Raw genomic sequence first — 21,328 nt, 5'->3', positions numbered from 1 at the left:
TCCATCCATCCATAGTTCATGTATCAGTAGTGTACCTCCATCCATCCATCCATCCATAGCTCATGTATCAGTGGTGTACCTCTATCCATAGTTCATGTATCAGTGGTGTACCTCTATCCATCCGTGGCTGTCACTGCTCAACAGTAGTCACGTATGAAAGGATGTGTTTTCTTCTCATGCCTGATGTTTCCCTCTTTCTGCATGGCCGGTTGCAGCAAGCTGGACGAGGACCACCTCTACATGGCGTACGCCGACATCATGGCAAAGGTACTGACCGGCAGCCATGACACCTTTCACATACCAGTGAAAATGCCTCTCATCTATTTTCCTTCTTTTTCAGAGCTGCCATGATGAAGAGGACGAAGACGGTGAGGAGGTGAAGAGCTTCGAAGTAGGTGACGGTCACTGCTGTTTGCGTGGTCAGTCCAATTATGTTTCTGCCCTTCCTGGACACGTATGCTTCTCTGATGCATGAACAGGAAAAGGAAATGGAGAAGCAGAAGCTGCTGTACCAGCAGGCCCGGCTGCATGACCGAGGAGCAGCAGAAATGGTTCTACAGACCATCAGCGCCAGCAAAGGTACTTTTCTTCTTTGACCCGTTCGCCATGGATGGCCCTGTGATTGGCAGGTTATTGGCAGGTGGTTAAGCCCCGCCTCCGCCCCTGCAGCCCTGCTGTGAAGATGACGGGCGTTTCAATGTTTGTTTGCATTATTTTGCATTGAGAATCACCCTTTCAGAGATGAATCTGGAACATCCACCGAGGCCATCGTCGACTTCTTTGTCATTCTCTCGAATGAATTGAGCAAACAGAGAACATGTGGAGCCTCAAAGCAGAACAGGATGACAGGTTTACCTGCAGAAAGTGCATGTTCTGTCAGCGCAGTGAGGAAGTGATCCTTTACTTGTTTTGAGACCTTGAACAGAAAACAACCAGGTTTCTTTCTTGCAGCATGTTCAAACACTGCACCAATGAGGGGGCCAAGGAGTGCTGGCATCTGTGACCTCCATGTGCTCATTTTTACCGCTTTTCTCTCCGCCAGGTGAAATGGGTCCGATGGTGGCCTCCACTCTGAAGCTGGGCATCGCCGTTCTGAACGGGGGAAACTCCACCGTCCAGCAGGTACTGGACATCCGTGAGTGCTCCACAATGTGGGAGCTGATGTTAGTAGAGATAAATTTGTCAGTGAAGTCCAAGTGGAATTTAGATTCAGATTGTTGGCTGGAGACGACCTTTAACCTCCTCAGGAATGGGATTCAATTTTTAAGGGGATCGTGGGGATTTTAGCCCCCAGTCAGCTGCTCCTCATCAGCTCCTGGATGCTGAGGAGATATCGCTGTGACTCTGTTTGACAGAAAATGTTGGATTATCTGAAGGACAAGAAGGACGTGGGCTTCTTCCAGAGCCTGGCTGGTCTGATGCAGTCGTGCAGGTGAGCGTCCTTCCGAACGGACATCTTTGACTACTTCTCCGGGTTTGTTTGACAGAGAAAGGGCCTGGTTTACTCCTGACAAGGCTTCAGGTCTTTGCTAGCAGAGAGCTAGCTTGCCAGGAGCAGCGGTAATGTAACATGTCGTTTCAAGTCCATGGAAGTGGTTTACCCACAAGCCAGATGCCTGGCTTCTTTGATTTCTCCCCCATTGTCTTGTTTCTCATTGATGTATTAGTGTATTAGCAAACAGAAAAGCTGCTTGTAGCACCGCTTGGCCACCACCGGTTAAAGATAGAAGGTACCAGGTGTGAGAATAGTATGCTAACTCCCCTCTAGCCTGTGCGCTGCGACACCGAGTCATCTCTGACATAAATGTTACAATACGCATCTTGTTTTGAGAAGATATAGCCGGAAGCCGTAGATCTGGTTTGGACCCCTGATGAACCCGTTAGGGTTTCTATCAGATCGAGTCTGCAGAGGATGCTGATGTGTACATCTGCTCCTTTCAGTGTTCTGGATCTGAACGCCTTTGAGAGGCAGAACAAGGCGGAGGGCCTGGGGATGGTGACGGAGGAGGGCTCAGGTAAGGTCCATCTCTGCACATTCTGCTGGACCCTAGATCTTGAGTCGGTCCAAGCACCAGGGCGCCATGTCGGTGACAGTTTTATCCTGAAAGTAATTTCCATGAATTGCATTTTTCCTTCTTGTTTTCAGACGTGTTAAAGTGTGATTGTATAAATATGTATGTTTTAGAGCCGACTTTTAGAGCCGGATCCACAGCTCTATTAGTTTCCTGATATTGCAATCACAATTCAGATTGTAACTTTGCCCTCATCACACTGCTGCTGATCATATGACATCATAAGGCACTCAGCGTCTTACTTTATGACTAAGGTTTATTTAAAGGACCCAAAAAACAGCCTGCTAACAGTCTGGCTGGGCTGGAATCAGTGATCAAGATGATGACGATGATGACGATGATATTGACAAAGTAGCAGTGTTTAAACATTTCTTTTCTTTTTGGGGATTGGATTATGGGCAAACAGGGCAGGAAATGTACCTTTCCTGTCCCTCGGCATGTTTCGGTCTATGAATGTCAACCACACATTGTTTTTAGTCATGGAGTAAATATGTTATGGAAACATAAATATACACAGTTTGTTAATCAATTAATTTTTATTTAATATTGCAAATCACAGAACAGAAATCACTCCCATCTTTCATAAGCGTCAGATGCCTTTTGTCTGAAAAAGTAACTAAATGAGCGCGTTCTTCGGAAAGAATTAAGAACGCTTGGATAGAAGTGAGAGGCTGGAGAAAGGTGGGGTAGAAGTACACTGACGCCCTTCTGCACCTGGTATCCACAGCTGGCCAACGGGTCAGATAGTTTATGACCCATGTAGTCAGAAGGAAGCGGAGCTCTCTGGTCTCCAGGGCTCATATGTGCTCGGCTCACGTACGTAAATAGATTGCTGCCAAACATCACTGGCCACAAACTCCCCAAGGGAAGCTTAGAACTCAGGATTCCAGGTCGACAACAAACATGGTGACGGGCGAGGAGCTGGTGAAAATGTATGTTCTACAAAAGGCTATGAGTCATCTGTGGCGGTTGGTGAGGAGGCGTGTGGACAGAGTGTTCTTCTCCAACGCCAACTTGTCTTCTTCTATGCTCCTCTCACTGGTCGCCCTCAGGCTGCACGACGAGTCCTCCACAAACCACTGCGGAGCACAGTCGGACCAGTTAGCGGGAGTTTTGGCAGTGGGCGGGGCTAGTTGGGCAGTGGGCGGGGCTAGTTGGGGCTGTGGGCGGGGCTAATTGGGCAGTGGGCGGGGCTAATGGGGCAGTGGGCGTGACTATTGGGCAGTGGGCGGGGCTATTGGGGCCGTGGGCGGGGTGATTCCACACGCATATCTCAGCGTGAGGGGAACGGGCCCGACCCGACCTCAGGGCTGGAGTGTGTGTGCCGATCACCAGCCCGACTGCACACACACACACACACACGTCCCATCAACAGCCAATGAAAAGGAGGCGGAGGCGGGGCGCAGGAAATGGCCTCGGAGAATGAAGACGAATGGAATAAGCAGCAAGACTGAAACACATCTGGTAAAAAGGGAAGGAGAGAGAGGGCCGACAAAGCCAGAGAAGAGCTGTAGAATCTGATTCAGAGGCTTCAGAGTTTAATCTGATCTGATTTCTGTCAAAACATTTCTCATCAATACTTTTCAAGGATTAGATTTTCATTTTTTCAGAAGGACATAGCATGTAAGATGTAAACGGCTGACGAATTAAGCCAAGTGTCAGTTCCTTCTCAGCTTCATGATGCACAGACACACAACCTTCCTCTCAGCTTCGTGTCTCTGCCTGGAGATCTGCAGCTCCTCGGTGTCTCTTGGGTGGAAGGAGGTGTTTCTGCACCAGGTTTTATTGATGCCAATGAAACCGGTCACGGCGACAACTTGCCTCTTCTTGAATTCCTTCTTCCTAGCTTGCTTTTGAGCTAGAAATGGCAAGGTGTGTGTGTGTGTGTGTGTGTGTGTGTGTGTGTGTGTGTGTGTGTGTGTGTGTGTGTGTGTGTGTGTGTGTGTGTGTGTGTGTGTGTGTGTGTGTGTGTCATAGAACTACAGTTGATGGAACATGTGTGCAGCCCAACACTAACCATCTTTCTGTGAAGGCTGATCACAGAATAAGTGTTCAGTATTGAATTATCAATTGTTGTATTTATATGTTTTACATTTCTATCAATGTATTTATGTTCTCTTAGGTTGCTTCATCTTGTATGCACACATCTATGGTATAAATCCTAGTCCGCATTATAAGTTTAGAGTACTGTAATGTGTTCCAGGAGTACTGTAGTAATAATACCTTACTTCCCCTGACATGTCATTTACTGCTCTATTACATATTACATCTCATTTCTTTTTCAGCAAAATTGATTTTTATTTTATTTTGTTACCTTTTAATGTTTTCTTGAGTCATTTATCTTTTTTTCATCACTTTTGACACAAGAAAAATCCTGGTTTTAAAATGTTAGGTTTTCAATCATTTTAAGACCGTCCATCAGGACAGCCATAAAAATATGTTTAGTATTAGGTGTTTATGTCGTAATCCGGCCTTGCAATGAAAATATAGGAAGCAGAGAATGAATGTGATTGGACACAAAAACTGTAATCATCATCATCGCCATCATCCTCACCATTTTCATGGTCACTCCACTAATGGCAGTAGACTGATGAGGTCACCACACAAACTCTGGATCTTCACAGGAGCACCCTAGATGTTCCCAGACCAATAAAGTAAGAGATGTAATCCCTCTGGCAGTTTTCGGGTCCAAGCGTGGACTGACCAGAACACCTCCAGCAGGAGGCTCGCGACCCAGTTTTTGAACCACCCCTACTGACTCCTTTCAAAGCGGAGCAGTAATAGTTCTACTCCCAGCTTTCCCCTGGTGCTCCTCACCCTTATCTAAAGCTTTAGCCCCTCCCCTCCCGTGGGCACAAGTCATGTTGGCAGCTTGCATCATAGACCCTGTTCCTTCAGTCGTGGCTTGGAAGCAAGTTCTTTGAACTAAGGCTGGCAGCCTGCAGGCACCATCTCCACCTTCACACTCATACCTCCCGACCTCCATACTTGTACCTCTATATCTCCCAACCTCCATGCTTGTACCTCCATACCTCCAAATCTCCAAAACAATACCTCCCAACCTCCATGCTTGTACCTCCATACCTCCCAACCTCCATAATTGTACTGCCATACCTCCCAAACTCCATATCAGAGGCATACCAGAACAGCTTCAGTGGATGAATTCCATTCAAAAGGCATGTGCCTTCTAATTTACTGCCTCCTTAACTCACGGTGCCCACTACCCAGTACTCAGGTTGCCACCATGGCAATACCCATGACCCTTAAAAAGCTCCAGGCAGCTTTGTCTTGATTCCATGTCCAATGCCTTGCGTAGACAGGAGTCAAACTCTTGATAGTGGACACAGCTCCCTTGTCAGTAAGATTCCCTCTTAGATCTGTCTTCAAGAGGATGCCCAAATCTGTCTAATTGGGTGAGGTACCCCCCTGCCTCTCGTTGTTCATCTGGATACTTCTGAATCAGTCTGAACGCTCATTGTAAATCACTTTGCCTCAGGAGACCCTATCAGGAGCTGATGCCCCTGGCAATGCGGCTCCCAGGTTCAAAGGGGTACTAATACTCCTCTACCATGATGAGGTGACACCTGTAACTGTAAAGAAAGTCACTTCTATTTCTACATCACAGCACTTATGGTTTTCTCATCAGAGCCTTCTTCTCTGCTTTCGCAGATTTCTGCAGGACCACCTGGACCTGCTCACATGTGCCCTTAGACAAACACACAGTTCTGATTTTTGATTTGTACATCTGTATTTTATAGACATGTCAGTCCCTTATAGGGCTCGCCAGCTTTGGAGACGGTGAACCTTCACACGTGGAACCCTTGGTTCTTCTTGTTCTGAACACAGCCTCCCAGGGAGGTGGCCTGCAGGGACAGAATGCAGTCACACGGTGGTCGATTTATTTCAGAGATCTGGGCATCAAATGTAACCCCAGTTTAGCTTTACCTTTTCAAAGTCTCCTTTTAAAGAGATTTACAATGTATTTCTTTTTTTCATCACTCAATTACTTCATGTTACTGTCAGCTCATCTCTGGAAACAAACTGAAACAGAACACCAGCATTAAAACTTCCCACAATGTAAGTCCACTTACAATTACTACACACATATATACATATATATATATAAAGAGAGAGAGAGATAAACATGTTTATATATATATTGAAATATCTAAACATATACACATTTAAGGCTCCAAATTAAGAACATTGATTTTTTATTTATTTTTTTCCAGAGAACACCCATGTTTAATTTCTGTCACAGACGTTCCTTTAGTCCTTTCCTGGCTGTTTTTTGTTCTTCTAGATAAAACATTAAACTTCCTGTTTTGTATTTTTGACCAATCAGCAGTAGACTCGGCAGCACATTCCCTCTATGTGATCTTTTCCTTTGTGTTTCTTTCTTTGTTTCTTACTTTCTTTCTCTCTTTCTTTCTCCCTCCCCGTTTTCCTTTCCCTCCCTCATTTTGGTTTGCGCACCTTCCTCCCTTCCTCAGTCATCACTCATGAGCGTGGTAATTATGCCTCCTGCCATCTTCCTGTGTGTTGCTGGTCAGTTGTGGTGTTGGTTCTGTCCTGGTCCTGAGTGTCCACCCTCACACTCCTCCCTGCTCTGTGCTCGTGGCCACTCGCACTTTAACTAAACATTTTGGTTTTTATTGCCCCGGCTCTTTTTTTTATTCAGTTATTTATTCTTTATTTTCCATTTCAAACAGAGAATGTCACCGTCAGTAACCAAGGCTTTGAAAGGCCAAAGAGTGGCGCCACCATGCGCCCTCTGAACCTAAAGCAGGGATTGGCTCAGAGTCTGTCTGGTCCCCCCTCGGCTCCACCGCACCTCGAGCTGAAGGTGGTGGTTTTGTCCCAGTAGCTGAGCAGGTTGCTGGTTCTTGTGCTGGTTCTTGTGCTGGTACTGTTCTGTTGTGAAGAGTCTGGTCCACCCGAGAACCCAGTGGAATCAGTGGAATAAAGAATACCAGATTAGTGGACAATGAGTCTGGCGGTTGAAGAGTTACCTGATCCTTGTGGAGAACCTCCTCACGTCAGACGGGAAGGCGCGACCTGCATCACCATCACAGCTAAGAATGAATAGTCTTCTGAAAGAAGGACACTCAGACGTCCATTTTTAGGAAACAAGAGAGCAGTGTTAACGCAAACATTAACATTGGAAGCATTACGTACTGTGTGTGTGTGTCTGAATATAGTTATATATATTTACACACACACACATATATATGTGTGTGTGTGTGTATATATATATATATACACACAGGGGTAAAAAAGTATTTAGTCAGCCACCAATTGTGCAAGTTTTCCCACTTAAAGAGATGATAATCTGTAAGTTTCATCATAGGTACGCTTCAACTATGAAAGACAGAATGTGAAAAAAAAATTCAGAAAGTCACATTGTCTGATTTTTGAAGAATTTATTTGCATATCATTGTGGAAAATAAATGTTTGGTCAAGAACGAAAGTTCATCTCAACCCTCTCTTATATACCCTTTGCTGGCAATAACAGAGGTCAAACATTTTCTGTAAGTCTTCAAACACTGTTGCTGGTATTTTGTCCCATCCCTCCATGCAGGTCTCCTCGAGAGCGATGATGTTTTAGGGCTGTCGCTGTGCAACACGGATTTTCAACTCCTTCCAGAGATTTTCTATGGGCTTGAGATCTGGAGACCGGCAAGGCCACTCCAAGACCTTGAAATGCGCCTTACGAAGCCACTCCTTCGTTGCCCAGGCAGTGTGTTTGGGATCATTGTCATGCTGAAAGACCCAGCCATTTTTCATCTTTACTGCTCCTGCTGATAGAAGGAAGTTTTCACTCAAAATCTCACCATACATGGTCCCGTTCATTCTTTCCTTTCCACGGATCAGTCGTTCTGGTCCCTTTGCTGAAAAACAGCCCCAAAGCGTGATGTTTCCACCACCATGCTTCACAGTAGGTATGGTGTTATTTGGATGCAACTCAGAATTCTTTCACCTCTACACAATAAGTTGTGTTTGGTGCAAAAAGTCGTATTTTGGTTTCACCTGACCATAGGACATTCTCCCAATCCTCTTCTGGATCATCCAAATGCTCTCTAGCAAAGTTCAGACGGGCCTAGACATGTATGTTCTTAAGCAGGGGGACACGTCTGGCACTGCAGTATTTGAGTCTCTGGTGGCGTAGTGTGTTCCTGATGGTAGCCTTTGTTACTTTGGTCCCGGCTCTCTGCAGCTTATTCACTAGGTCCTCCCCTGTGCTTCTGAGATTTCTGCTCACCGTTCTTGTGATCATTTTGACCCCATGAGGCGATATGTTGCGTGGAGAGCCAGATTGAGGGAGATTATCAGTGGTCTTGTATGTCTTCCATTTTGTAATAATTGCTCCCACAGTTAATTTCTTCACAGCAAATTGCTTACCTATTGCAGATTCAGTCTTCCCAGCTGGTGCAGGTCTACACTTTGGTTTCTGGTCTCCTTCGGTCTTAGCCATAGTGGAGTTTGGAGTGTGTCTGTTTGAGGTTGTGGACAGGTGTCTTTTATTTTGATAACCAGTTCAAACAGGTGCCATTAATACAGGTAGCATGTGGAGGACAGAGGGACATCCTTCAAAAGAAGTTACAGGTCTGTGAGAGCTACAAATCCTGCTTGTTGGTGACCAAATACTCATTATCCACCATAATTTGCAAATAAATTCTTTAAAAATCAGACAATGTGATTTTCTGGATTTTTTTTCACATTCTGTCTCTCATAGTTCAAGTGTACCTATGATGAAAATTACAGGCCTCTATCATCTTTTTCAGTGGAAGAACTTGCACAATTGATGGCTGACTTTTTTGCCCCACCGAATGAAAAGAGAGGTCTAAAATCAGTTCCAATGACAAAAAGACAGCAGGCAGAACTAGAGGTTGCAGAGATGAAGATGTTGAGGTTCTCTTTGGGAGTGACCAGGGTGGAGAGGATCAGGAATGAGTCTATCAGAGGAACAGCACATGTTAGATGTTTTGGAGAGAAGGTCAGAGAAGCCAGACTGAGATGGTTGGGTCATGGACAGAGGAGGGATAGAGAATATATTGGTAGACGGATGCTGGAGTTGGAGCTGCCAGGCAAGAGGTCTCGAGGAAGACCAAAGAGAAGATTTATGGACGTAGTGAGAGAAGATATGAAGGTAGTTGGTGTGAAAGAGGAGGATCCAGAGAATAGGGTTAGATGGAGAAAGTCGGTTCGCTGTGGCGACACCTGACGGGAAAAGCCGAAAGAGGAAGAACATGGAGAGAGAGAGAGGGAAAAAAGGCTCGTGGAAAAGACACTCCAATTTTCTATCATTTATCCACGGGAGAGAATTGATCCTTTTCCAGGATCAAATGCCAGAATCACCGATCCATAACCTCTGAGACCCTGAAGGAGAATCCAGGATCCATCTCATCACCCTGTGAACGCCGAGTGTTCTAACCACCACCGAAGCAGGCTCCTGGTGGTGTTTCTCACGCCACTGATTGTGGTTCAGTCTCTTGGGTCTAATCAGCCTCTGACCCCCACGGTGATCTCTGACCTGCCCTTCTCCTGTGGACAGAGTTTGCCGGTCCACTGAGTCATACAAAGACTCGGGATAGAATATGTTTGTTGTGCCGGACAGTCATGTTCAGCAAACAGTTCAAGAACATCGCACCCCAAAACCCAATAGAAAAGTGCAGGAAGGAATCCATTTAGAAGACGATCTACTGAAAAGTTAGACGACTTCTGACCTTTGAGACGGTTCCACAGGGCGTGGTCTCTAAGGACCACCAAGGCTCAGTGCAGGGCCAGAGGTCTAGGTTCAAATCCCCCTGACTGGTGGGGGATAGGAGGGTAAAAGCAGAAGATTCAAAGGCTGGTTCCAAACAGCGATACCAGGGCCACCGGTAAGGTGTTCGGCCCTGAATGAGAAACAAAGATGTCGGTCTGAACCCAGAGGCCACTCCGAGCCGGGGTTCTGTCCACAGAGCTGCAGGGGGACAAACACTCAGTCTACCAGCTGGGCTTCTTTCTCCCCCTCTGCCATCCATTCTAGTCAGTCTATTTCTTCTTTTTTGAACTTTAAACTCAATGTTTCTGTGGTGCTTGAACGGAGGGCTGGACCTCCACGTCCTCAGAGGTGATCTGTAGTCCTTCTAGGCGTCCGCTGACACTCCTCCGCCGACCGAAGATGCAACATTCTTTTCTTTTTATCCTATCATTGTTTCTGATATCAGTTTTTTAGTTTTGAGTCACTAACACATCACCACTGTGGTTTTCACCAATCCATGCATCCATGTACATATTTATTTATTGGTTTATTTACTTATTCATTCATCTATAGGTTTATTTCAGTCTCTGCAGCTGTGGTTAGATGTGGGTCGATGTCAGAGTCCTGTGGTTAGGGTTAGGCGGGGGTCAGGATGGGGTCAGGCCGGGGTCAGGCAGGGGTCAGGATGGGGTCAGGATGGGGTCAGGACGGGGTCAGGCCGGGGTCAGGACGGGGTCAGGGTTAACGTTACGCTCAGGGTTAGGAGCCTCACACTGCAACACCGTCTCCTCTGCCACTGAACTGTATTTCACACAGAGCCTCCCGACTGAGAATGAAATGTTAATATGGTGTCATTCTTTTATTTCAGTTGTGGAAAGTAAACTCCTCCCATCTAACTGTCCGTGTGTTTGGAAGAAGCCTGAGAGTGCTTTCCCTCACCAGTAAACTACATTAGCATGCCCGGTCTTTAGTAAACACTCCAAAGATTGGCAGAAAAAGAATCAGCGTCCATCGGGACACTTACATCTGGAAGTAGAGAGGCAGCTGCTGACGACGGTCTGTACAATGTTGGAACACAAAGTACTCCATCACAAATACGCACAGATACTCATGGAGGTCCTTCTTTTACAAGGACGTCTGGCTTACAGCGATGTGATCCGTCGTCTAGTTGCCAAGTTCAGTGTGAGCATCTGCAACTCGTACTTCTGGGCAGATGAAGGCACCAGGGTCTTCCTCGGACAGTCCCAATGACAAGAAGCGGGTGGACAAGCTGTTAGTCAAGTGGATAAGCTGTTAGTCCACCAAATGTGGACCCCCCCCCCCCCCATGCCTCCACATCTATTCTTTACAGCATAATAAGATCTGGCACTTAAGCAGACCGGCGGAGACTTTTAGATTCTGACTGGGGCCCACTTTCTAGAAACACCAGAGTTTTTGTAGCCTGGTATATCTCCTTGGACCAGATTGGTGGAATGTGGCTTATGATGCTGCACTTCAAGAGCTCCTCGGGGAAGTTTCAGAATCACTCAGGTTTGGACCAAACCACAGCTGTAGACCTTTATCTCCCCTGAAACCCTGTTGGAAGCTAATGTTCAGCCATTCAGTATCTGCAGCGGGAGAGAAACGTCACTATTCAGGACTGACATCCAGGTCCTCGCTGCAGTGCACTACGACTCTTGGCAGTTCGCTAGCAGAGGGCAGTAGTCAACGTTGTATTCAGTGATGATGCTCCTCCTGCCCTCCAGGGCAGCAGACTGAACCCGTGGAGACTCGGTGATGTAACACAATTCAAGTATTAGCACTATTCATTGTTTCGTTCACTCAAAGTGTTGATACGAGTGTCCACGTTGACCAATCAGCAGAGAGCAGGGCACTCTTGAGGGAGCATACCGACCCAGGCTCTGCCCAATAACTGGAGATTGCACTTTCAGCCTTGTTCCAGACTCCGTGACTCTTCTTGCGTCCAGTTTGTCCTCACATTGTATGGTGGTAATGTTTCTGTACTGCAGCTGTCAGTGTCTCATCTTCCTCTTCTGACCCTCTTCTCCTTTTGACTTCCACGGTTCCGGGCAGCATTTTACCACAGTCACTGTTCATTGCTCAGCTCCCCTCTGGATTTAACTCCATTCACATCGCAGGGACGTTAAATCTATAACTGTCTCTCTGGTGAGACTGACACATCGTTAACAGCCCAAAGAAGTGCCAGGTTCATCTGGGTGACGATCAGCAGATCATCTCCCAGCAGATCGCAGATGAAGTTGACCAAATTTGAAAATTTTCTACAAATCTAAATCTTCCAGAGGCGCAGGTTCCAATCGGACCGGAAGTGCATGAAGAACCCTAAAAGTAACTTAAGGCCACTGTTGTCAAACACATGTTGTTGTCCTCCTAAAATGGGGAGGAGTAGAAGAACCTCTGCATCAAAGAAGGTCCTCCTTCATGGGTGTAGAAAGTTAATCCAAACAAGGTGGACCAAATGATCCAGGTGTGACTTTAAAATGCTGCAGTGTGAAGTCCAGTGGACCATCCAGGAGTGTGTGTGTGTGTGTGTGGGTGTGGGTGTGGGTGTGGGTGTGCTTGTGCCTTGATCTGAGTTCCTTCTCTAAGAACGGTGTGTTTAGACCTTAAGACTGAACAATAACGATCACCGCCATCTCATTTTAACACTTCACACTTTATTTTCTTGTCTTTCTTCTGTTGTCGTCTGCTCTCGTCCTCTGACCTTCTGTTCGTATCGGTGTGTGTGGTTATATGAATGTGTGTGTGTTTGCACGTGCCTGTACTCTTGTGTTTATGTTTGTGCAAACCCATGTATGTGCTTGTGCTGTGTGTGTGATCGTGTGTGTGTGTGTGTGTGTGCGTGCGCGCGCATGTGTGCACGTGTGTGTGTGTGTGTTTCTTCTACCTGCCCAGGTGAGAAGGTCATGCAGGATGATGAGTTCACCTGTGACCTTTTCCGCTTCCTGCAGCTGCTCTGTGAAGGACACAACTCAGGTTTGTGTGCACGTTCTCCACCTGCTGGTCCACCTCAGAACATGTCAGAACACGTCAGAGGGTCAAACCAAGTGGAACAAAGTCCTTGTGACTCTAGAACAACGTAGAGAACGAAGGGCCTGAAGCAGACATTGAAAGTAAAACATCACTTTGAAAAGAACAAATGTTGTAGGCGTGTTTTAATTGGTAGAACCTCCAACCCGGTGGCGTCTGCCATGTGTTGGTCACGGTTCCAAAGGGTTCTAGAAGATTAAAACCACACGTCCAGGACGGCCGACATTGGACGTCAGCTTCTATTTAAGTGAGCGGTCATCCTCTGTCGGTGAACCTGAGCAGCAGAAGCTCTGTGTGAGGGCTCAGGATCCATGCTGGAGATGAACTGCTTCAGCGGAACTCAGAGCTTCCAGTGTGTGATGACCTTCACAATGTGCACCTCAGAGACCCCTCTGACCTGTACGCTGCACTCACCCCCGTGTTCTGAGAACTGGGCTATGTGACATGATGGCTAAGTGTCAGAACAACCAGAACCCGCAGCAAAGAGCCCACGCTAGAAGTGAAACCGCAAACTGAATAGCTGATCTGAGTGAGCGGAGTCAGCAGTCCAGGAAGCAGGTGCGGGCACACCTGCGGACACCCTGGACTGTCCGTAACCAATGACCCGAAATGCGAAGCAGTTAGTGAACGAACTAGGCCGAAGAGCAGGAGCCCTTTTTGACCTTTCCCAACTAGGTTTTTTTAATGTAATTGAAGAGTCTGTTTTTTGCTGTTCACCATCACTGACGATGTCTTATAAGTGGACGATTGCCTTTCAGACTTCCAGAACTACCTGAGGACTCAAACCGGGAACAACACAACTGTCAACATAATTATTTCTACGGTGGACTACCTCCTCAGAGTCCAGGTTTGATCCCTTTCCTCACCTCTGACGTTGTGTTTTGCTTCAGCTGATTACTTAGAGCACCCTTTGTTTAACCCAAGCATGAACTGCCCACTGCATCACGTTACTAAATCCCACAGTCTCACATCTGGCAGCAGTTGCTCTGGAGATGTTCTCGGTTGTTCTTGAGCAAGATCGTGGCCTCATCTCTGAGGCGGTCAAACCTCGGACACTTCAGTGCTTCACCCATACTGATGCACGCTGAGGCTGATGTTGCTGCTCAGCAGCTTGCCAAGATCAATTTGTGGGTCTGGGTTCAGGTCGAAGACACAACAGCACTGCCTCTGAGGAGCAGGGGATTGGACCATGCACTCCATCTGGCCTGGAGAAGTTCTCGGAGTGTACTTCATTTATAAAGGAATTGTTTATGTGTACATAATCCTGTGGGGGTTCCTGAGACGTCTGTAAGACCACGACAGCCCACTCTGTTAGGCATGACAGAAGAAGAGGAAGAAGTAATCCTGTAGGAATACATTTATGGTTTCATCTTTGTCTCCCTTCTGTTTCTTGCACTCTTCTCAGGAGTCCATCAGTGACTTCTACTGGTACTACTCAGGGAAGGATGTCATCGATGAACAGGGACAAAGGAATTTCTCCAAGGCAATAAATGTGGCCAAGCAGGTTTTCAACACTCTCACAGAATATATCCAGGTACACCATGACCGTCCACCCCGGACATCAGTCCTACTCTGTTCTCAATAAACTAACTTCTGACCATCTGAAAACACTCTTTGAAGCCAATTAAGTGTCTGGGAATCAACAGCTGTGACCTCTGAATCTCTGACACAAATCAGCCATGACACTCTGACCAATGGCAGCTTGATCTATAGAAATCATTCAGGAACTTCAAGTATCTGCTGCTGATGCCCTGCTTTTGGTATGAAATGTTAATTGATTTAATGATTTAGGGACCTTGTACCGGCAACCAGCAGAGTTTGGCCCATAGTCGGCTGTGGGACGCTGTGGTTGGTTTTCTCCACGTCTTTGCTCACATGCAGATGAAACTGTCTCAGGTGAGTTTAAGGTAGAGGTAGACAAGGAGTTCTCACCAGTCAGTCCCATATTACATGAGAAGGGAAGAAGAATTGCAATATCCTTGACACTAACTCCAGCCCTTTTTCTATGAATGCTGGTTTCTGGTGCTACCTGAATGAAAATGTATTTGAGTTCTTGTCCCCAGGACTCCAGTCAGATTGAGTTACTGAAGGAACTGATGGATCTACAGAAGGACATGGTGGTCATGCTGTTGTCCATGCTGGAGGGTACGATTGTCATGGCAGACTTCTTGTTTTTTTCAACAACTGTTGATAGCAAAGTGAGGTACTGTTTCTGATGAGATGTAACTCGCCTCCCATTGCACCTTGACATCTTTCATGTACAGGTGATGTGACATTGTTTACCTGCTGCCGTCACAATACGTACTCTTCTGCATGCCAGAAATAATATACACTGGCAGTGTCTTTGTCCAGATTAAATTTTTATGTTTCTCATTTTGGAGGCATCACATCAAGGAAATCCCCTTGGCTTCATTGGATGAAGTAAATCCATCAGCCAATCAGTGGTTAGAGTAGCAGATTGGTTAGAAATAAGAATCAATACATCTCCCTTGAAATTTCAGGAAAAATAAAACGTAACAAGAGGTCCTTCGTCACTCCATAGTCAACGCTGTTTGTTTGCTTGTTTTGTATTTTTTACAGGCAACGTGGTGAACGGGACGATTGGGAAACAGATGGTGGATATGTTGGTGGAGTCTTCTAACAACGTGGAGATGATCCTCAAATTCTTTGACATGTTCCTCAAGCTGAAAGACCTGACCTCCTCCGATGCCTTCAAGGAGTATGACCCTGACGGAAAAGGCAAGTCTGAACAGAGTGTCGCCTGCCTCCCAACGCACCAACGCAAACCGCTTGAGACTGATGAGTCGCATGTGATCCAGCAGGGCTTATCTCAAAGAGGGACTTCCATAAGGCCATGGAGAGCCACAAGCACTACACCCAGTCCGAGACAGAGTTCCTGCTCTCCTGTGTGGAGACCGATGAAAACGAGCTGCTGGACTACGAGGAGTTTGTGGAGCGCTTCCACGAACCAGCCAAGGTACATCGTTTCCTGTTTTTGGAGCGTTTGGGGGACGATGCTATGACGATGCTATTCGACAGCAGCTAGGGTCATCTCATTTCCAGCCCCGATGGGCACAATGGACATCTTGAACGTCGTCGTCTTCAATCTAATGCCTTAGCTTGTCTTTGCTTGCTCTCGCCTCTGCTGAAAGTGACTCCAGTTTTATGAATGCATTTATTTAGTCCATCTTTTGAATGTCTCCTAGAACTAGCGCTCTTTCAGTCTTCACCTCAGAGTGTCTGTGATAAGTCATGAAGGTACACTGTATTGTGTCAGTCGTGCTGAGGTCTGCGGGCGAGAAACAAAACAGAAAGACAAACGGTTCTATTCAGCTGAAAGGATAACTCCAACATTGATTTCAAAGGATATCGGCTTCAATGTGGCGGTTCTGCTCACCAACCTGTCGGAGCACATGCCTCATGACACCCGTCTGCAGACCTTCCTGGAGCTGGCGGACAGCGTCCTCAACTACTTCCAGCCGTACCTGGGGAGGATCGAGATCATGGGCAGTGCCAAGCGCATTGAGAGGGTCTACTTTGAGATCAGCGAGTCCAGTCGAACACAGTGGGAGAAACCTCAGGTACCGACCGTTCAACATGTCGAGCTTTTCTTCTTTAAGGCCGAATCCCTCACAATCTGTCCTCTCTAACCTCCGCTCAGGTCAAAGAGTCAAAACGCCAGTTCATCTTCGATGTTGTCAACGAAGGCGGCGAGAAGGAGAAGATGGAGCTGTTTGTCAATTTCTGCGAGGACACCATCTTTGAAATGCAGCTGGCTGCCCAGATGTCGGACGCCGGTGAACGCTCGGCAGTGAAAGAGGACAGCGAGCGAGAGAAGCCGGAGGAGGAAAACCCTGAGATGGGCTTCTTCTCAGTCACCACAGTGTGCATGGCCCTGTTAGCTCTGCGCTACAACGTCATGCTGCTGATCAAGGTGAGAAAGACTGAGAATACGATCCCTTCGGAGGAAGATGGCATAGGGCTCACATTTTCACCATCAGCTACGTTTTAGAGGTAAAAAGAGACTTCTTTTGAAGAGAAATCCCTTTATTCAGCCACACTGATAGAATGCTACATGCAGCACTCTATCAGTGACTTGAATATTTAATCATCACGGCGGAACTCCGAGCAGGAAGCATCTGCGCCGATCAACAGATGTTTCCAGCAATATAGAGGGTGATTTCTAGATTCAAATAAACCGCAGTCGGGGGAATTGGTGTATTTCTGCACAGTAAAGTGAGATGTGATTCCCTTTGGGTCTCATACCACCAGATATGAATTGGAATTGATGGATTTTTCACAACAGGCCTTTAAGATGTGGAAAAAAAAAAGCACAAGCACAACAGTTAAGGGACAAGGAGGCATCCGCGTCCATGTTTTTAAATTCGTAACGGTCCACGGGAGGACCTAAGATTGACAACACCCTAACACTGTATCCAAAACAGAACTGTTCTTTTGGACATATTCACACTGTTCCTCACAGGAGGGCTAACAGAGAAAGAGTACTGAGCAGCTTCTCTGCTTCCAGGTACTGTCTGTGAAGAGTCTGAAGAAGCAGATGAAGAAGCTAAAGAACATGACAGCAAAGGACTTGGTGACCACCCTGGTTTCCTTCTACTGGTCAGTCTTGCTTGGGCTCCTGCACGTGGCATTCAGTGTGTCTCGAGGATTTTGTCGAGTCTTCTACAGTACCCTCGTGGGTGGCAATCTGGTGGAGGGTGCCAAGACAATAAAGGTACACCGCCGCAAGAAGTTAACGAAAAATTGAGCCAAGTCCCTCCTGAACTCTCGACTTGCCTCCCTTCAAGGTGTCTGAGCTGCTGGCCAACATGCCTGACCCCACGCAGGATGAGGTTCGAGCCGAAGGAGAGGACAAAGAGAGGAGAGCATCCGACCGGAGCTCCTCGAAGGAGGACCTGGCCGACCTGGCCGTCAATACAAACGACACCGAGCTGCTGTCAGACATATTCGGTTTGGACTTGAGAAGGGAGGGGGGCCAGTACAAGATTACTCCCCATAACCCAAACGCAAGTCTGGCCGAACTGCTCAATTCTCCGGTTCTTTCTGCGGCACCCCCGACCCCTCCGGCAGCACCCTCACCTGAGCTCAGACAAAGGCATCAGGTGAGAGGGAGGGGGATATTAGCTGGAACCAGCTTCAGAGGGTGTTTCCTACCTCTCAGCTTGTCTTCTCTTTGATAATGCGTTCTCTTATGATGGTTGGAATCAACTGAACCAAGTCCTCCAAGTATAAATCCCCACAGACCAAGACTAAAGTCTGGTGTTCATTTCCCTGCAAAGGCCACTTTACAAAACGTGGCTTTTCCCGACAGACAGAAAGACCCTCAACTTCACAAAACCTTATTATTAATATTAAATTCAAAGAAAGGGGAAAGTCTAAGATGTGTAGAAAATCTCCAAAACAGAGTTGTTCTCTGGGTTACGGATATTTAGTTGTATATAAGATGTCGTCACCCAAATGCATGTTGTCCATCTTCTACCTACTGTTTAAAGTTGGCTCTACTTTTGTCATGAAGGTCAGTGAAGAACCTAATCTTTCCTCCCTCTGATGAAAATGGTCCTCTCTTTCAGTCAAAGAGCTCCTCAGAGGAGAAGGAGGCAACACTGGAGACCGAAAGTGAAGCGGAGAAACCAAAGTATGGACCCTTTGTTTTATTTGTTTTATTTTCAGTACGGTTCCTACCAAGGCTTTCACTACACAAGCAGATACAAATGTACAAACACATGCCAGACCTGAGGGAGGAACCTTTGGCAGACACTCTGAACTCCAACTTTAATCCAAAGATTTGAGGGCTTCTCAGCAACCTCAGCTATGAAAGACGAGAGTACCGATGGGCTGAAGGACGAATCTGGAACAAGAGTGAACACTGCAGCGTTCCAGGGGTTCAAGACAGACTGTCCACACCCTGAACTTAAAGCTAGGAAAGATTCAATACCTCAGTGAAGATCCTTTTGTCAGTAGAGTTGTTGAAAGACACGCGGTCTGCCAACAAATCATGCAGATAGTTTGTAAGGGTTTAGAAGAAACACAAGTCAGCCAGAGATCACTAAGTGTCTGCAGTTAATGTGGCTGGATGACGGAATGAGACAGATTTTAACAAACATGTGATCTCCATGAAGACAGAGCTCAAGGTAAATCTTCATGGATGCAACCCCACCCATCAGGCAGATGTCAGTAGAAGCAGCCACACAACCAGACTGGAGAACAGGTTCCTCCCCTGAGCGGAGGCTGCCCTAGAAGAAGAAGCTGTATCTACAACAGCTGACATGCAGCCGCAGCGCTCTGCTCGCTGCATTTTTACATTTACTGGAGGACGAAATGCACACACACACACACACACACACACACACACACACACACACACACACACACACACACACGAGGACAATGATCAGGGTGATTACAATTTGCATGCAACATACACAACACCCCTACAGTCAACACTCGCGTTCATGCCTATGTTTATATGGTATCCATGCTTTCATTGATGCTTGATAACACTGTATAGCATGTGGTCTGTGAAAGCTGGGTGAAGCTGCCATGAGTCAGGACTGCAGTACCTGTGATTTCAGGGGTGGACACGGAGAGCAGCAGCAGCAGCAGGAGAAGCAGGAGAAGATCATGTCAAAAGTGCGAAGGCATCTAAAATCCAGGTCTGACGAATCAGATCCGCAGGAGTCAGCCTTCCTGAAGAAGATCATTGCCTACCAGAGGAAGCTGCTGGTACAGCAACCCTTCTTTCAACATATGTATATGAAGAGTCTCTTATCTGCCCAGGAGCAACCTTTTTGGTTATGTTCTGAGCCGGGGTTCACTGGAAAGACACTGAAAATCATCCTTACAGTGGTGGATCAGTAACTCCGGCTCGGTACAGAACTTGTTCGGCCTCATCAGACTTAGATACGACCAAACAGCAGCCAGCTCAGCAGTAGCCTCACACCACAACACTTCTAGGCTCATCTGGTCTGCTGGGTTCTCTCTGTGTGGTGTCTCCATCTTCTGCCTCTGAAGGTCATGTTCCAACTGTCACTGGGTGTTTGCTCTCTCCTCCAGAACTACTTCGCAAGGAACTTCTACAACATGAGGATGCTGGCTCTGTTCGTCGCCTTTGCCATCAACTTCATTCTCCTCTTCTACAAGGTAAACGGTGGCAGGGTTTCAAATTAGAAGAGCTCCTGACTCAGTCGGAGGCAGTTCCCCACCCGCGATCCTGCAAACGGTGTGAAGACTGTGGTGGCAGGTTCACAGCTTAGGTTAAAGTAGGGGTAAAATAAGAAGAATGGAGATAGTTGCAAGCCCCTACATTCTCAGGGAATGTTTTCTTTAAGACTCCGAGACACACCCAGGGGTAAATGAAGCTATCAGGGTAAAGGAAACCTGAGTGAGACACCAGAGCAGTGCAGATGTTTCCCCTGGAGCCTGAAGAAACAGACCCATGCAAGACTTCCGTAGCCCGTTGGTCAGGAAATTATGTGGAGAGAAACGTTGGGGGTGTCTGTCCGGGAGGAGTGAAGAATCCACTCCCAGGAGGAGGAATCATTTCCAGTAAATTCCTGTAGACGAGCAGACCCTGCGTTGAAAGACACATCTGGGTGATTCCCCTTTTCAGCCAATCGGTCCTGTACTTTGTATCTCTGTTTGTCAATGTTCCATTGCTTTCCAACATCCCCTGCAGGAAGATTGCGGCCTAGGGTTGGCATGAATCTGCAGGAATCCAGTCCCGTCGCTCCTGTCTACATCTGATGCCGATTCTTTTCGCTGCCATTGTTTCCTCGAGGTATCCACTTCCTCCTCGGTCGTGGAGGAGCGCGAGGTGATGATCTCCAGCAGCCCAGTGGACAGAGGCGTTCAGTGGGACTCTGTTGGCGGCGAGGTGGTGCTGGAGTCCCAAGAGGTGGTGCTGGATGAGGCCGGCGAGTCCAGGAAGCCTGTGACCGTGCGGTTCGTGCTGGAGGAGAGCAGCGGATACATGGAGCCCATGCTCCGCATCCTGGCCATCCTGCATACCGTCATCTCTTTCTTCTGCATCATTGGCTACTACTGTCTCAAGGCATGATGATTCATACCAAACACACTCCAGATTCCATGACGTTCTGCGATTCAGACCTACTTGACACATTGATCTACAAAGCTAATCGTCATCACGCTGAAACAGACAGCGATCTGAGGGATGCGGTCAGGGAGATCTATGGCTCTGCACTGTTGGTTTTCCCCTCAGGACGGTGGACAAAAGGCAGGAGTCAGTCAAAACCCAGCACATGTTGTCGTTAGATGTTTAAATGACCTTTGTTAGAATCTCAGGACCCTTTTTATGACCCCTGACCTTCTTCATGACCATCCAGCAGAATATGTGCTTTCTGACTACTTCTTCGACCGTTGTTCTGACAAAGTTAGTCTAAGAACTTCACCATTGTCCTGAAGACCTGGCCTGACTTTCAAA

The 21,328-nt window shown here is 47.0% G+C and overlaps 1 protein-coding gene across 1 annotated transcript in view; it reads left to right on the top strand.

The window, feature by feature from the left end:
• ryr2a (ryanodine receptor 2a (cardiac)) overlaps positions 1 to 21,328 on the top strand; it is a 116,997-nt gene that overhangs the window by 81,756 nt on the left and 13,913 nt on the right. Inside the window, exons 83-104 of the mRNA XM_086140256.1 lie at positions 216 to 267; positions 341 to 391; positions 480 to 579; positions 1,043 to 1,122; positions 1,356 to 1,432; positions 1,942 to 2,015; positions 6,566 to 6,583; positions 12,733 to 12,813; positions 13,626 to 13,714; positions 14,273 to 14,401; positions 14,659 to 14,763; positions 14,931 to 15,012; positions 15,448 to 15,606; positions 15,690 to 15,844; positions 16,233 to 16,448; positions 16,529 to 16,801; positions 17,396 to 17,602; positions 17,676 to 17,990; positions 18,459 to 18,523; positions 19,461 to 19,611; positions 19,942 to 20,028; positions 20,666 to 20,938. Coding sequence (XP_085996382.1) covers positions 216 to 267; positions 341 to 391; positions 480 to 579; positions 1,043 to 1,122; positions 1,356 to 1,432; positions 1,942 to 2,015; positions 6,566 to 6,583; positions 12,733 to 12,813; positions 13,626 to 13,714; positions 14,273 to 14,401; positions 14,659 to 14,763; positions 14,931 to 15,012; positions 15,448 to 15,606; positions 15,690 to 15,844; positions 16,233 to 16,448; positions 16,529 to 16,801; positions 17,396 to 17,602; positions 17,676 to 17,990; positions 18,459 to 18,523; positions 19,461 to 19,611; positions 19,942 to 20,028; positions 20,666 to 20,938 — 2,839 coding nt within the window. The remainder of the gene's footprint in view (positions 1 to 215; positions 268 to 340; positions 392 to 479; positions 580 to 1,042; positions 1,123 to 1,355; positions 1,433 to 1,941; positions 2,016 to 6,565; positions 6,584 to 12,732; positions 12,814 to 13,625; positions 13,715 to 14,272; positions 14,402 to 14,658; positions 14,764 to 14,930; positions 15,013 to 15,447; positions 15,607 to 15,689; positions 15,845 to 16,232; positions 16,449 to 16,528; positions 16,802 to 17,395; positions 17,603 to 17,675; positions 17,991 to 18,458; positions 18,524 to 19,460; positions 19,612 to 19,941; positions 20,029 to 20,665; positions 20,939 to 21,328) is intronic.

This window comes from Fistularia commersonii, chromosome 33 (assembly GCF_037954325.1).
Source record: "Fistularia commersonii isolate RoL2024-O1a breed Wild chromosome 33, RoL_Fcom_v1.0, whole genome shotgun sequence".
In the NCBI taxonomy this organism is placed as follows: Eukaryota; Metazoa; Chordata; class Actinopteri; order Syngnathiformes; family Fistulariidae; genus Fistularia; species Fistularia commersonii.
The sequence above is the reverse complement of the archived record's forward strand: the minus strand, read 5'-3'. Positions and strand labels throughout refer to the sequence as shown.